The 14,476-nt window shown below is 43.5% G+C and overlaps 1 protein-coding gene across 2 annotated transcripts in view; it reads left to right on the top strand.

Moving 5' to 3' along the window:
* The first annotated feature begins 478 nt into the window (after positions 1-478).
* Positions 479-14,476, top strand: part of LOC115470677 (cell cycle control protein 50C-like) — a 28,843-nt gene continuing 14,845 nt past the window's right edge. The window contains exons 1-3 of one of the 2 annotated variants that reach the window (XM_030204056.1): positions 479-826; positions 12,060-12,170; positions 12,996-13,100. In XM_030204056.1, coding sequence (XP_030059916.1) covers positions 620-826; positions 12,060-12,170; positions 12,996-13,100 — 423 coding nt within the window. In that variant the 5' untranslated portion in view covers positions 479-619. The remainder of the gene's footprint in view (positions 827-12,059; positions 12,171-12,995; positions 13,101-14,476) is intronic. The other variant, XM_030204057.1, reaches the window with a different exon arrangement.

Raw genomic sequence — 14,476 nt, 5'->3', positions numbered from 1 at the left:
CTCCAGTTGGATGCAGCAGATAAGAAAGGGGAAGTGAAACAGGGACAAAGAGGTTAGGCTAGGGAAGAGTGGCAGAAAAGCAGCAGCAGCAAAGGACAAGGCAGGAAGTGACAGGGAACGAGAGTTAAAGCATGTCTAGGTTGAGAATACACACTCCTTGCAGTTGTAGAGTGCCCTCTTCAGAATAACCCAGATCACACAGCCTGCTGTAAAATCGATTAATCAGCCAAGGGCCTACTTTCTTCCGGCTACACAGCAATCTGCCTGGGCTCATTCAGCGTGCCTTTGATCATAGCTCAGGCAGTTGACTTCAGACCTACAGGTGTGTATGAAATATCTAGATTATGTCCTGTATCTGAGCAAAGTACGCTCACTGGCAGTAGGCGATGGCACAATTTCATTGTATTGACCTGTGAAACCCAGATGTGAGATTAGAGAAGAGCTGAAGCTAGTTAATGAATAACCCTAGGAAGTAACAAAGGTTTTGAGCTCTTCAGGGCTTAAAATGCAAAGAAGCATTGTGTAATTATTAAACTTCCCTTCCTTTATATACAGTCAAAAATATGTATATATATTTGTATTCTAACAAAAAAAAAGTTAACAGCGTATTTGCAGCAGCATGAAGAACAAGAACACCAGCAAGGCCCAGCAACCACCTCCTTCGAAATGTCCAGATAATTCAGCCTTTAAGCAGCAGCGTGTGCCTGCCTGGAGACCCATCCTCTCTGCTCAGTCCGTTCTGCTTAGCTTCTTTGGCATTGGAATTTTCTGTCTCATTGTTGGGATCTGTGTGATCATATTTACCACAAATGTTCAAGAGATAAAGGTAAGGTTTGGGTTTAAAAAAAAATATATTACATAGTTTATGGTGTAAAAAAATTTGGCTCAAGAAATAAGAGGTGTATAGCACAGGCTAAATGCAATAGAAAGGAAATTCCTGTATATGATAATGAGATAAGTGGCATATCATCTTCTCAATTGGGAAAACATGTACAGTAGAAATGGTGCATTGAAGAAGTAATTAGACAATAGTTAATAGTATGGTAAACGTAATAGAGGTCTACAAAATCCTGAGTGAAGTGAAGTTGAACTGGTAAATGTGAATTGATTGTTTACTCTTTCCAAAAGATACAAAGACTAGGGGACACTCCATGAAGTTACATGGTAATACCTTTAAAATAAATAGGAGAAAATAGTTTTTCATTCAATGAATAGTTAAGCTCTGGAACTTACCAGAGGTTGTGGTAAAAATAAGTTAGCATATCTGGATTTTAAAAAAGGTTTAGAAAAATTCCTGGAGGAAAAGTCCATAAAATTAAGGTAGCCCCGGAAAAGGCCACTATTTATCCCTGGGGTTATCAGCATGGAATCTTGCTACTCTTCAGGATTCTGACAGATACTTGTGACCTGGCTTGGCCACTGTTGGAAGCAGGATACAGGGCTAGATGGACCATCGGTGTGACCAAGTATAGCAATTCTTATGTTCTTTCTTTATTAGGATTTATTAATTGCCTTTAATGAAGAGATTCACCCAGTGAAATGAACTTCATTACAGCATTATTTCATTATTGTGGAGAAGTGGGGCAATTAGTGATACCTTAGTTTCTGTTTCTCCCTAGAGCCTGCATGTCTGTGTATGCATATGTTTGTTGCTGTATCTGTGTATGCATGTTATATGTTTCTGTGTGTCTGTATGTATCTATGTTAGAATCAGGCTCTGCATTTAGGTGCATTTCACTACAGTAAGCGTGCCTATTATCAGGGGTATGTCCATCCATCTTGAACACATGACAAAAGTCAGAAATCATGCACAGATCTGGATGAAGTTTAGTCATCTCCACCTAGATGTTATGACTCTGCCCCGGTGTCATGCTCTCATTCATCTCAGCCCCTGGTGGTCAGACCTGGTGATCGCAATGGACTGTCTGTTTGTGGTTTTCCCGATTCCAGAAGTCATGCCGGTCCGGTCCGGATTTTCTAGCCTGCCAGTTGGTATTGAGATTTTTTGGAACTAAGCTGTTTCCGTACCTGGTAACCTCCTTGGCTGTTGGCCGTTATTAACCACCTGGCGGCTTCCCTAGATTGCCTTGCAACAGAGCTCTTCAGAGGTGTGTCTTCTGCAATTGTTTGTTGCTGTGCTTCCTTACTACTTTCAGTTTCTGCCTAATCTCTGCCTTTGAACCTTTGCCTGGACCTGGACTTTGACTTTGCTTGCCACCTGCCTGTGAACCTTTGCCTGGACCTGGACTTTGACTTTGCTTGCCGCTTGCCTTTGAAACCTTTGCTTGGACCTGGACTTTGACTTTGCTTGCTTGCCTGCCTTTGAAACCTTTGCCTGGACCTGGACTTTGACTTTGCTTGCCGCCTGCCTTTGAACCTTGGCCTGGATCTGGACCTTGCTTTATTTGCCTGCTCACGGTTCTGCTGGGTTTGTGGACTATCTTCCTGCTCTCTGCTGTGACTTCTGTTCCGGTCCCGCTGCTCCAGTCCAGAGGGTACCAGTCTGTCTGGGTTCCGCCTTGTTCCCGGTGGGTGTTCCTCCTGCCACTGCCGCCCCTCGGCAGTAGCCCAAGGGCTCACTATCCAGTGTTTCGTGTGAAGCGTGACACTAGAAGACCCAAACTATACCAACGCACGAGAATGCAAGGAATTCCTCCACTCATGGGATCTTAAATGGCCACACATGCAACCAACCCATGTCAAAGGGCACACACTCGAGCTCATCTCACACAGTCTGTCCACAGACCAGAACCTAATAATAACAGAAATTAAATGGAAAGAAACACCATGGACCGACCACTACAAATTAAACCTATCCCTAAAATGGCGGAAAAAGGGTTCACACCGTATACAAGAACACACAACCTACAGCACAAGAGGCCAAATAGACTCGGAAACATTCTGGCAACAGATATACAAAAATGAATAGACAGCACAAATGGACTCTATATACTACCTCTCAGAATGGGATAAAAGATGCAGAAGCATAGTGGACGAAATAGCACCCTTACAAACAAGAACCTCATGTAGGCATAACTCGATACCATGGTTCAACGAAGAACTGAAAAAAATAAAAACACAATCCAGGAAACTCGAACAAGCTTGGAAAAAAATAAAAGACGAACACACACTCAACACATGGAAACAAATGCAAAGAAAATACAAACACGCAATAAGACAGACCAAAAGGTCACACTATAAAACTAAAATAGGGCCAGATTACAAAGACATGAAGAAATTATACCAACTCGTGAACAAACTACTAGACATCACCTTGGTCACCACAACCAATACAGACATCCCATCTGCAGACAACCTTGCTTAATACTTCAATGAAAAAATTGCAAACCTACGTAACACACTACCTTAGGACAACAACAATATCAAAAATGTCATCACTGGCTTGGACCCAACCCCTGGTGAATACCCAGCAGACTGAACCTGGTCAAACTTCGCTCTCCTCACTGTGGAAACAGTCACCCAGGCGATTAATACGTTCTCCAATTCTCACTGTAAATTGGATACCTGCCCCAGCTACCTAATAAAATCCGCCCCCCACTGCCTCATAGCAGATCTTACATCCCACTTAAACTACATGCTTCAACAAGGTCTCTACCCTAAGGAAAATGGCAACATCCTACTCACCCCAATACCAAAAGATCCCAAGAAAAAATCAAACAAAATCACTAACTACCGCCCAGTAGCATCAATTCCACTGGTGGTCAAATTGATGGAAAGCATGGTAACCAAACAACTTACTGATTATATAAACAAATTCACAATATTACATGAATCACAATCAGGATTTCGCCCCCTTCATAGCACTGAAACAGTACTAATTACCCTCCTAGCCAAATTCAAGCAGGAAATAGCATCTGGCAAAAGCATACTTCTCCTCCAATTCAACATGTCCAGTGCGTTCACCATGGTAAACCATAAAATACTACTAAGACTCCTAGATTACTTCGGGATTGGCGGACATATACTTAGTTGGATCAAGGGTTTCCTAACCACTAGAACATATCAAGTGAAATCAAGCTCAAACATATCACCACCGTGGAGAGCAGAATGCGAAGTACCTCAAGGATCACCACTATCACCGATCTGTTTTAACCTAATGATGACCCCTCTAGCCAAATCCTTATCCAGCCAAGGCCTTAACCCTTTCATCTATGCAGACAATGTCACAATATACAGTGGGGGAAATAAGTATTTGATCCCTTGCTGATTTTGTAAGTTTGCCCACTGACAAAGACATGAGCAGCCCATAATTGAAGGGTAGGTTATTGGTAACAGTGAGAGATAGCACATCACAAATTAAATCCGGAAAATTACATTGTGGAAAGTATATGAATTTATTTGCATTCTGCAGAGGGAAATAAGTATTTAATCCCTCTGGCAAACAAGACCTAATACTTGGTGGCAAAACCCTTGTTGGCAAGCACAGCGGTCAGACGTCTTCTGTAGTTGATGATGAGGTTTGCACACATGTCAGGAGGAATTTTGGTCCACTCCTCTTTGCAGATCATCTCTAAATCATTAAGAGTTCTGGGCTGTCGCTTGGCAACTCGCATCTTCAGCTCCCTCCATAAGTTTTCAATGGGATTAAGGTCTGGTGACTGGCTAGGCCACTCCATGACCCTAATGTGCTTCTTCCTGAGTCACTCCTTTGTTGCCTTGGCTGTATGTTTTGGGTCATTGTCGTGCTGGAAGACCCAGCCACGACCCATTTTTAAGGCCCTGGCGGAGGGAAGGAGGTTGTCACTCAGAATTGTACGGTACATGGCCCCATCCATTCTCCCATTGATGCGGTGAAGTAGTCCTGTGCCCTTAGCAGAGAAACACCCCCAAAACATAACATTTCCACCTCCATGCTTGACAGTGGGGACGGTGTTCTTTGGGTCATAGGCAGCATTTCTCTTCCTCCAAACACGGCGAGTTGAGTTCATGCCAAAGAGCTCAATTTTTGTCTCATCTGACCACAGCACCTTCTCCCAATCACTCTCGGCATCATCCAGGTGTTCACTGGCAAACTTCAGACGGGCCGTCACATGTGCCTTCCGGAGCAGGGGGACCTTGCGGGCACTGCAGGATTGCAATCCGTTATGTCGTAATGTGTTACCAATGGTTTTCGTGGTGACAGTGGTCCCAGCTGCCTTGAGATCATTGACAAGTTCCCCCCTTGTAGTTGTAGGCTGATTTCTAACCTTCCTCATGATCAAGGATACCCCACGAGGTGAGATTTTGCGTGGAGCCCCAGATCTTTGTCGATTGACAGTCATTTTGTACTTCTTCCATTTTCTTACTATGGCACCAACAGTTGTCTCCTTCTCGCCCAGCGTCTTACTGATGGTTTTGTAGCCCATTCCAGCCTTGTGCAGGTGTATGATCTTGTCCCTGACATCCTTAGACAGCTCCTTGCTCTTGGCCATTTTGTAGAGGTTAGAGTCTGACTGATTCACTGAGTCTGTGGACAGGTGTCTTTCATACAGGTGACCATTGCCGACAGCTGTCTGTCATGCAGGTAACGAGTTGATTTGGAGCATCTACCTGGTCTGTAGGGGCCAGATCTCTTACTGGTTGGTGGGGGATCAAATACTTATTTCCCTCTGCAGAATGCAAATAAATTCATATACTTTCCACAATGTGATTTTCCGGATTTAATTTGTGATGTGCTATCTCTCACTGTTACCAATAACCTACCCTTCAATTATGGGCTGCTCATGTCTTTGTCAGTGGGCAAACTTACAAAATCAGCAAGGGATCAAATACTTATTTCCCCCACTGTACATTCCTTACAAACGTGATCTGACAGAAATCACCAATGAAATCAAGCTCAGCTTTTGAATATCATGGACACATGGACAAACGCATTTCAACTAAAACTCAACACAGAAAAAACACACTGTCTCATCCTCTCATCCCAATACAATACGAACAAACCCACAAACATAAACACCCCCAGATTATACCCTCCCTATCTCAGACAGCCTGAAAATTCTCGGTGTTACAATCAACCGTAACCTCACACTAGAGACCCAAATGAAATCTACAACAAAGAAAATGTTCCACTCAATGTGGAAACTCAAATGTGTGAAACCATTCTTCCCGAGGGAAACATTTCGCAACTTCATACAATCAATGGTACTAAGCCATGTAGACTACTGCAATGGAATTTATGCGGGATGCAAAGAACAAATTATAAAGAAACTTCAGACTGCTCAAAACATGGCAGCCAGGCTTATATTTGGAAAAACGTGATTTGAAAGCACCAAACCCCTCCGAGAAAAACTGCACTGGCTCCCAATCAAAGAACGTACTGCTTTCAAAATCTGTACCCTGGTTCATAAAATTATCTACGGCGAAGCCCCGGGATACATGACAGACCTCATAGACCTACCAACCAGAAACACAACAGGATCAACACGAACATACCTAAATCTCCCCTACCCAAGCTGCAAAGGACTCAAATACAAATCAACCTATGCATCCAGCTTTTCCTACATAAGCACACAACTATGGAACGCATTACCAAAAGCCGTGAAAACAACTTATGATCACCTAAACTTCTGGAAATCATTAAAAACTAACCTGTTCAAAAAGGCATACCCTACCAACCCAACTTAAATGCCTGTACCCTGCAACACAATGAACCCAAAGCTCGTAATGGACATATAATAACTCTTCCTCTCTACGATTCTCTTCCTCTCTATGATTCCCTAATGTGTCTGTACACATGAACCTTATTGTACCACAACATTACTGTATTTTTTCATACCAGAATTGGCAAATGCCTTTACGGTACTATGCAAGCCATATTGAGCCTGCAAATAGGTGGGAAAATGTGGGATACAAATGTAACAAACAAATAAATAAATATATGTAATGACCTTGTTCTTTCTGCTTATTGCTGTGGCCATTTGGCTTTTTTCTCCACTGTTTTTGAATAGTTAACATTGTGAAGTTACTTTTGACCGTGGTGTTATTTTATACTTGTAAGCTTTTTCCAACAAAAAAAAGAGTAGAAGTAAACCCCTAACAGTCCACAAAACAAAAACAAAAAGAAGAAAGGGGTAGACCAATATGATTCCAAAGCAAGTGGTTTATTGATGAGTAATGGTGAAAAGTGACTCGACATAGTCCTGTGTTTCGGCACCTGACACGCCTGCCTCAGGAGTCAAGCATATATTTTTCAGCCACAAATGATAACCAAGAGACAATAAGAGCAAATGTGTCCACTAAAACAGCATAAAAGGTACTGACAGATTGAACTTAGCATTGAGTCACTTTTACTCATTGCTCTTGCCTTTGGAATCACATTGGTCTACCCCTTTCTTCTTTTTGTCTCTGTAAGCATTTTCCTCCACTTTATAGAGTTGACCAATGATGATTTTGCTGTAGCCCTTGGTTTGGGTCTTGTATCCTATGGAGAGGTTTGACACTGAGGTCAATTCTCTGTGGATTAAGTATAGTGTGACATTTAGCTGTAAGTAGTAAAAAGTGGGATTGACTTTTTTAGCCTGTGTTGTATGGTTTATTGTCCTGCTGCTTCTGGTGTGATATTATGTGAAGTCAGAAAACAACCCAAAAGAACATCTTAAGAATTGCAGGTCTCTCTAGCCTCAGCCAAGGTCAGGGTTCATGACTGCACAATAAGAAAGACTGGGCAAAAATGGGATTTATAGGAGAGTAGCAAGGGTGAAACCACCACCATCCAAGAGTAACATCAATGATCGTCTAATTTGCAAAAACACATCTGGATGATCCCCAAGCCTTTTGGGATAATGTTCTGTAGACAGACAAGTCAAAAGTGGAATGCTTTGGATAACACTGGTCCCATTATGTCTGGTGTAAAGCAAATACAGCTTTCCACAATAAGAACATGAAATCAACAGTCAAACATAGTGATGGTGTGGGGATGCTTTGCTGCCTCAGGATCTGGAAAACATGCTATTATTGAAGGAAATATGAATTCTGCACTGTACCAGAAAATTCTGAAGGAGAATGTCCAGTCATATCTCTGTGAGCTGAAGCCAAAAAGTAATTGGGTTATGTTACAAGACAATGAGCCATATCCAGTGGCATAGCTAGGAGGGGCGCCAGGGGAGCGGCCGCTCTCCCAAATGGACTTCCACCGGCACCAGCGCCTATTTTGAACTCAATGTGTTACATTTAAAATGCACACCAGTACCGGTGGAAGTCCGTTCTCGCTCCCCCCGCACCTTCAACCTGGCTCTGCTTCTGTCCATAACACAAAATCAAATCTACATCTGAATGGTTGAGGCCTAGTCACAGTCCTAATGAACCTAATAGAGATGCTGTGGTAGAATCTGAAATGAGCAGTTCATGCATGAAAACCTAGGAATGAGTCCGAATTAAAGCAGTTCCTTAGCAGTGGGCTAAGGTTCCTCAACAGCAATATGAAAGACATATCAAATTATAGGAAGTGTTTGGATGCAATTATTGCTGCTAAAGGTGGTGCAACCACTTATTACATTTAGGGGGCAGTTACTTTTTCACGCGGCGGGAGATATGAGTGTTGGATAACTTTGCTGCTTAAACAACTGGCATAATAGTATATAAACTGTGATGTGTTTACCAAAGTTCCCTTTGTCTCATATTACATTTTGTTTAAAGATCAGAAAACATTCAGTGTGACATACACAATAATAGGGGAAATCAGAAAGGGGGCACAAACTTTTCATATCAATGTATTATTAAAAGAATCCTTCATCTTGGTTACACAAGAAAACACTGATCACCTAGTAAAGAATAAGATATTGAAAATTAAAAACAGATATACAGACAAAATATCAAATGGAAGATCCAGACTCCGTGAGAAGCGAAACACTGAAGAAAGAAACATAAATGCATTTCATGCTCCTTACCTGTTCTCTGTGGTCTGCAGTAGCATTCTGTACTTAGAAGGATCTATTTACTTCCTGGAAACCCAGCACCCAGTACTTTATAGCTCTGCAAGAAGGTGCTGGCTGATGTCATCACTTCCTGTTTGGTAGTATTTAAGGAGGTTCCTGTCTTCCAGCCGATGCCCTTACAACAGGTCTCCTAGAGATGTCTAGTGTGTGTTTCTGCCTTGTTCCAGTTTGTCTCCTGTTCCTGCCTGTGTCTTATTGTAGCCCTGCTCCATGTTACAGCTTTGTTCCTGCCCTGCTTCCTGTCTTCCAGCTCCAGCCTTGCCCAGGTGTCTCGCCTGCCGCCAGTCGGGGCTTAGCCAGCCTTCAGGTTGACTAGATAGCGTCAACTCGGCTGCGGCCCAAAGGCTCACCATCGGTTGTGTCAGATTGTAAAGGCCATGAGTTCGGGCGAGTCACCTACCTTACAGCTGCTCCAGCAGCTGGTCCTCCAGCTCCAGCAATTTTCTGACTCCATTCAGGACCTGATCAGTCATATAGACCAGCTCCAAGAGGTCCAGCAGCAACAGACTCAACTTTGGTAGATTATGGAAACCCTTCAGGAGATCTGTGCTCAGCTTGTGGCGATGCAAACCCTAGGTCCTCTGGGTCTCAACCTACCTCCAGGATCTGCTTCAGCGGTGCCAGCTCCTGCTTACTTGGTGTCTCAGCCTCAATTCTCAGAACCACCGTGCTTTGATGGGAACCCCAAGGATTTATTAACCAGTGTTTGATGAACTTTGAACTATAGACTTCTAGCTTTCCTTCAGATAGAGTCAAGATTACCTTTATTGTCTCTCTCCTTTCTGGGCAAGCAATGGCTCGGGACTGTCTCCCATGAGAGCAGAATGACCCACTTATGTCCAACTTGACTGCCTTCCTCACATGCTTCTGGCAGGTATTTGATGAGCCAAGGTGTCTTTCCTCTGTAGTTTCCCAGCTCCTGCATCTACGACAAGGGGCCCTAACTATGTGCTAGTATGCAATTCAGTTCTGGACCTTGGTTTCTGAACTGCAATGGACTCAAGAGTCCCAGGTGGTAGTCTTTTGGCAGGGCCTGGCATTGCACATTAAAGATGAACTGGTGGGACTGAATCTCCCCACCAGTTTGGATGACCTGGTTTCCCTTTGCATCAAGGTGGACATCCGCTTTCAAGAGAGGGCTAACATATAAATACTAATAAATAAATAAATAAATGTGAAGGTAAATGCTGCTCTTCACGGTCGATGCCCCAGTAGCAGGATTTCATAGACACCAGCTTCTTCTGCCCTCTGGAGGAAGAAGTCCCCATGAAAATAGGACATTCTTGACTTTTGAATGAAGAGAAAGGACGTCAGACAGCATAGAACCTCTGTCTATAATGTGCAGACCTAGGACGTTATGCTAAACGATTCCCCAGGAAACTGGGAACGCTTCCAGACCTAGGAGTTCTGGGGGGAGATGTCCCTAGGTCCTTTCCACGTTTTTCCGACCTTCCTCTGTACTATCCCTATCACCCTTCTATGGGACAATAAACGGATTATAGTCCAAGCTCTCCTTGATTCTGGTGCTGCCAGGAACTTTGTGGATGAATGGCTGATATGCCAATGTGACATTTCTGTGAATCCCCTCAGAGAACCTCTTTGCATTTCCTTGGTCTCCAGAGACCCACTGCCAGGGCATCTGCAGGCTATTACTCAATCTATTTCCCTTAAAATGGGTTCTTAGCATTAAGGGAGGGGGTACTGTCGACCACTCACCTATTCTCTGTGGTCTCCAGTAGCATTCTGTGCCAAGAAGGATCTATATACTTTCTAGAAATCCAGCACTTCCTTTATAGCTCTGCAAGAGGGTGCTGGCTGATGATATCACTTCCTATTTGGTAGTATTAAGTTCCTGTCTCCCATCCAGTGCCTTTGCAACAGGTCTCCTAGAGTTGTCTAGTGTGTGTTGCAACCTTGTTCCAGTTTGTCTCCTGTTCCTGCCTTTGGTTCTAACCCTGCTCAGTGTTCCAGCCTTGTTCCAGCCCTGTTTTCAAGCTCCAGCCTTGCCCAGGTGTCTCGCCCACTGCCAGGTTGGCTATGTAGCGTCAACTTGTCTGCAGCCCAAGAGCTCACCCCAGGTCATGATATACATATATATATACACTCTCTCTCTTTTCTCCCCCTCCCCAACATGGTCTAGCATCTTAGCATCTCCCCATCTCTCTACCCTTCCCCTATATCCAGAATATCCCTCTTGCTCTCCCAGTATTTTTCCTCTCCTCTCCTCTTCTCCACTCCACCTCCCTACTCTCATATGGTCCAGCATCTGCTCTTCTGGCTCTCCCCTCAATATGGTTCAGTTCCTTCCATCTCCTCTCCTGCCCTACCCATACCTGCCTCCACATGGTCCAGCATCTCTCTCTCCTCTTCCTCCATGAAGCATCTTCACCTCTTGCACCCACCCCTAAGTGATTCACCCACCTTTTCTCAAAGCTCTCTTCTCCCTGCCATAAGCAAGGCACTTCAAGTCTTTGTGCCAAAGTGCTCTATATGTCTCTGCTGGGTCCTGTCTAATACACACTTCCTGTTGCTGTGGGGCGGGACCTGGCGGAGACTTAAAGAGCATTTTGGCATGAAGGCGTGTGGCGCCTTGCTTTTCTTTTTACTGCTGTACTGGCAGGTCTGAGGGGAGGGAGGTACTCTGCTCCAATGCCTATAAACCCTACATCATTTGGGGGTAATGCTCCTCTGATCACCTCAAACTATGCCCATGGATCTTCCCAAACACACTGGTTCCTATGTCCCCCTCCTCAGGGCTGTGAGCAATCCCCAGTTCTTGCCAGATTTCAAAGCAATAATAGCCATCACATGAAAGTACTCAGAAACATCACTATGATATTGGGCTGTATTGACATTCAAAATCCAGCACTGTTCAGTGTAACACCAAAACCAGAAATGGAAAGGACTCCAAGTATCTAGATTTATCACCTGAAACTGCCAGTTCCCTCCCCTCCCCCCTCTAATTTCTATTCACTGATGTCCCAAGGGTTATAGATTACCAGGAGCACAAAGCAGCCTATGTTTGTTAGGTATGGCCTAGATTCAAAGCAGTAACTAACTTTAAACACGTTCCCCTTTTAAGTTTCTCTGACCTCTGACAATCTCTTTCTCTTTGCCTGGCAGATTACGTATTCAGATTCTTGCTCAAATTGCTCAAAGCTGCGTGAAAATTCATCAAATTCAGAAAAAGGCTGTCCTTGTGCCGTCCACTTCTCACTGAGGGAAAGCATTCAGGTGGGTGTGTATGGGGAGCAGTAGATGAATTAAGTTACCAAGCACACTACAGGTGATAGCCATGTTATTAGATTAACAGTAAGTCAGGACTGATCCTAGAGCTGTAATATTTATATAACGTCATTGGTTACAGAATTGCTGCCATGAGGATGATGTAATCAGCTGTGCTATCCTTTGTCATGGAGGTTTACTTTTGATTTTCCTATAATAACCTTATTCCTGATGCAGTAAAGTTTTTTGTGTTGAAAAATCAGCAGTAAAACCATTGTGCAGCCAAGCCAGCTGATGTGCCTGTTTGAAGAAGAAATTTTCAGGGATTTGGCTCTAAGCACCATAGGCCTAGTTGTGTGTTCGTAACTGGGACACACATTTGAATTTTACAGCTATTAGCTTCCAGATTTCCTTTGAAGTGATGCTGAAAGGCAGAAATTTGACATTTGCACCCAAATAGCATAATTATCAAGATGAAGAAAACCAGAATGCCACAGAAACTGAGCAATGCAATCCTAAACCAAGAGATAAAACTTTCCTAATAATTGTCACTAGCATTTTATGTTTAGGCAGCTGGTATTGATGCATCTCCAGTATCAGCTGGAGGCAGAAAAATGGACAGAGAAAGGGCAGAGGGAAGTTCTAGGTACTTTTCTGTAGGTACAGTCTCTATAACCCCCTGATATTTCTCTACTTTGTTGTTTATCTTAGAACGGTAAGTTTTCTTTCCACATTGAATTCTCCACTAGAGGATCTTTCCCTACATTGAAATGCTTTGCCCCAGTGTACTTTGTTTGACATGTTTATCTAATCTCTTCTATTCTTCTTTTCCAGGGAGATGTGTTCATGTATTACAGTCTCATCAACTTTTATCAAAACCATCGACGATACGTCATCTCTAGAGACGATCAACAGCTACTGGGTCAAAACATAACAAATGTAAAGTCATTTATTGTTATTTATTCTCTCCAACTCAATGGATTGCTAGAAAGAAATTATAAATAAGGACTAAATGTCGGTCCATCAGTCTGTCAATCTGGGATCAAAGTAACTTAAATTTAACGGAATGACACCACATTTGGTATTAGGGAAAAAAAACAGGTGCGAACACAAAGAGCGTTTGAAAATGGGCCAAAGAAATAGAGTACCCTCATAAATAGCCCAATGCATTTCTATAGGACAAGGAGTTCAATTTCTGCAGCATATCAACATTGATACATTGAAATGTAACAGTTAAGGAATTGCTTCTTTCAGATTGTCTCTGCCCTCTTCTGGTCACAGGTATACCCACACAGATGCATACAAAATGCAGACACACAAATACACGCATACAGTCATAGAGTGATTGGAAATAATTCCATGAGAGATGGGCCGCATATTTTCCTCACCTCACACTCACCTCCCTCCAACAAACTTCTATTTCTACTGTGCTGCCTCATAGTGATTCAGATGTATAATTCATTTTCTTTGTTTAAGTTCTGTGAAACCTAGAAGCTGACCCATATAGCTTTCTTAATGATTGCTATGTATAATCACAGCTAGTGACCGGCCTGTGCAGATTATTAGTTGCTAAGTATACTGCCTACTAGTGGTGGAAAAGCATGGCAATAGTTGTTGTCATGGAACAGTGGCATCTTGTGATCAAACTGTAAAAGACATTCTTTTAAAATCTGTTGACAGTGAAATCTACTGGTTAGCTATATTACACGTGGTTACATTTTATTATTCTTTGCAAACAAATTCAGTGTTTGAGTATTACTCTGGTCAAACCATCCCACCCCATTCTCTCCACACCTATACACACAAATACATAAGCTATAGGGCTTGGAAAGAATTCCACGAGCCATGTTCTTCATGCTTTCCTCACTTGTTTTTGTTTACCGTAATTCCATTCAGCCTGTTGGTGCATGTACACAGGGTGAGGTTCTCTAGGTGGTTAGTTGCAGGGCCGCCAAGAGGAGGGGGGACAAAATTTCCCAGGCGTGGGCCTCCAAGGGGGGCCCGGTGCCACAGTCCCCAGTCTCACCCGCCCGCCCTCGGCTCTGTCAACAGCCCCTCTCTATCTGCCACCGGGCCCCCTGCATTCAAATAGATTTGGCGGTGCCTTACCTCCGTGTGAAAGCGCAGCAGCAGATCACCTCCCTTCGGGCCTTCCCTCCCTGTGTCCCGCTCTCGTCTGATGTAACTTCCTGTTTCCGCGAGGGCGAGACACAGGGAGGGAAGGCCCGAAGGGAGGCAATCTTCCACTGCGCTTTCACACGGAAATGAGTGCTGCCAATTTGAATGCAGGGGGCCCGGTGGTGGACGGAGAGGGG

This window comes from Microcaecilia unicolor, chromosome 5 (genome assembly GCF_901765095.1).
Source record: "Microcaecilia unicolor chromosome 5, aMicUni1.1, whole genome shotgun sequence".
Lineage (NCBI taxonomy): Eukaryota > Metazoa > Chordata > Amphibia > Gymnophiona > Siphonopidae > Microcaecilia > Microcaecilia unicolor.
This window is presented reverse-complemented; position numbering and strand designations above follow the sequence as displayed.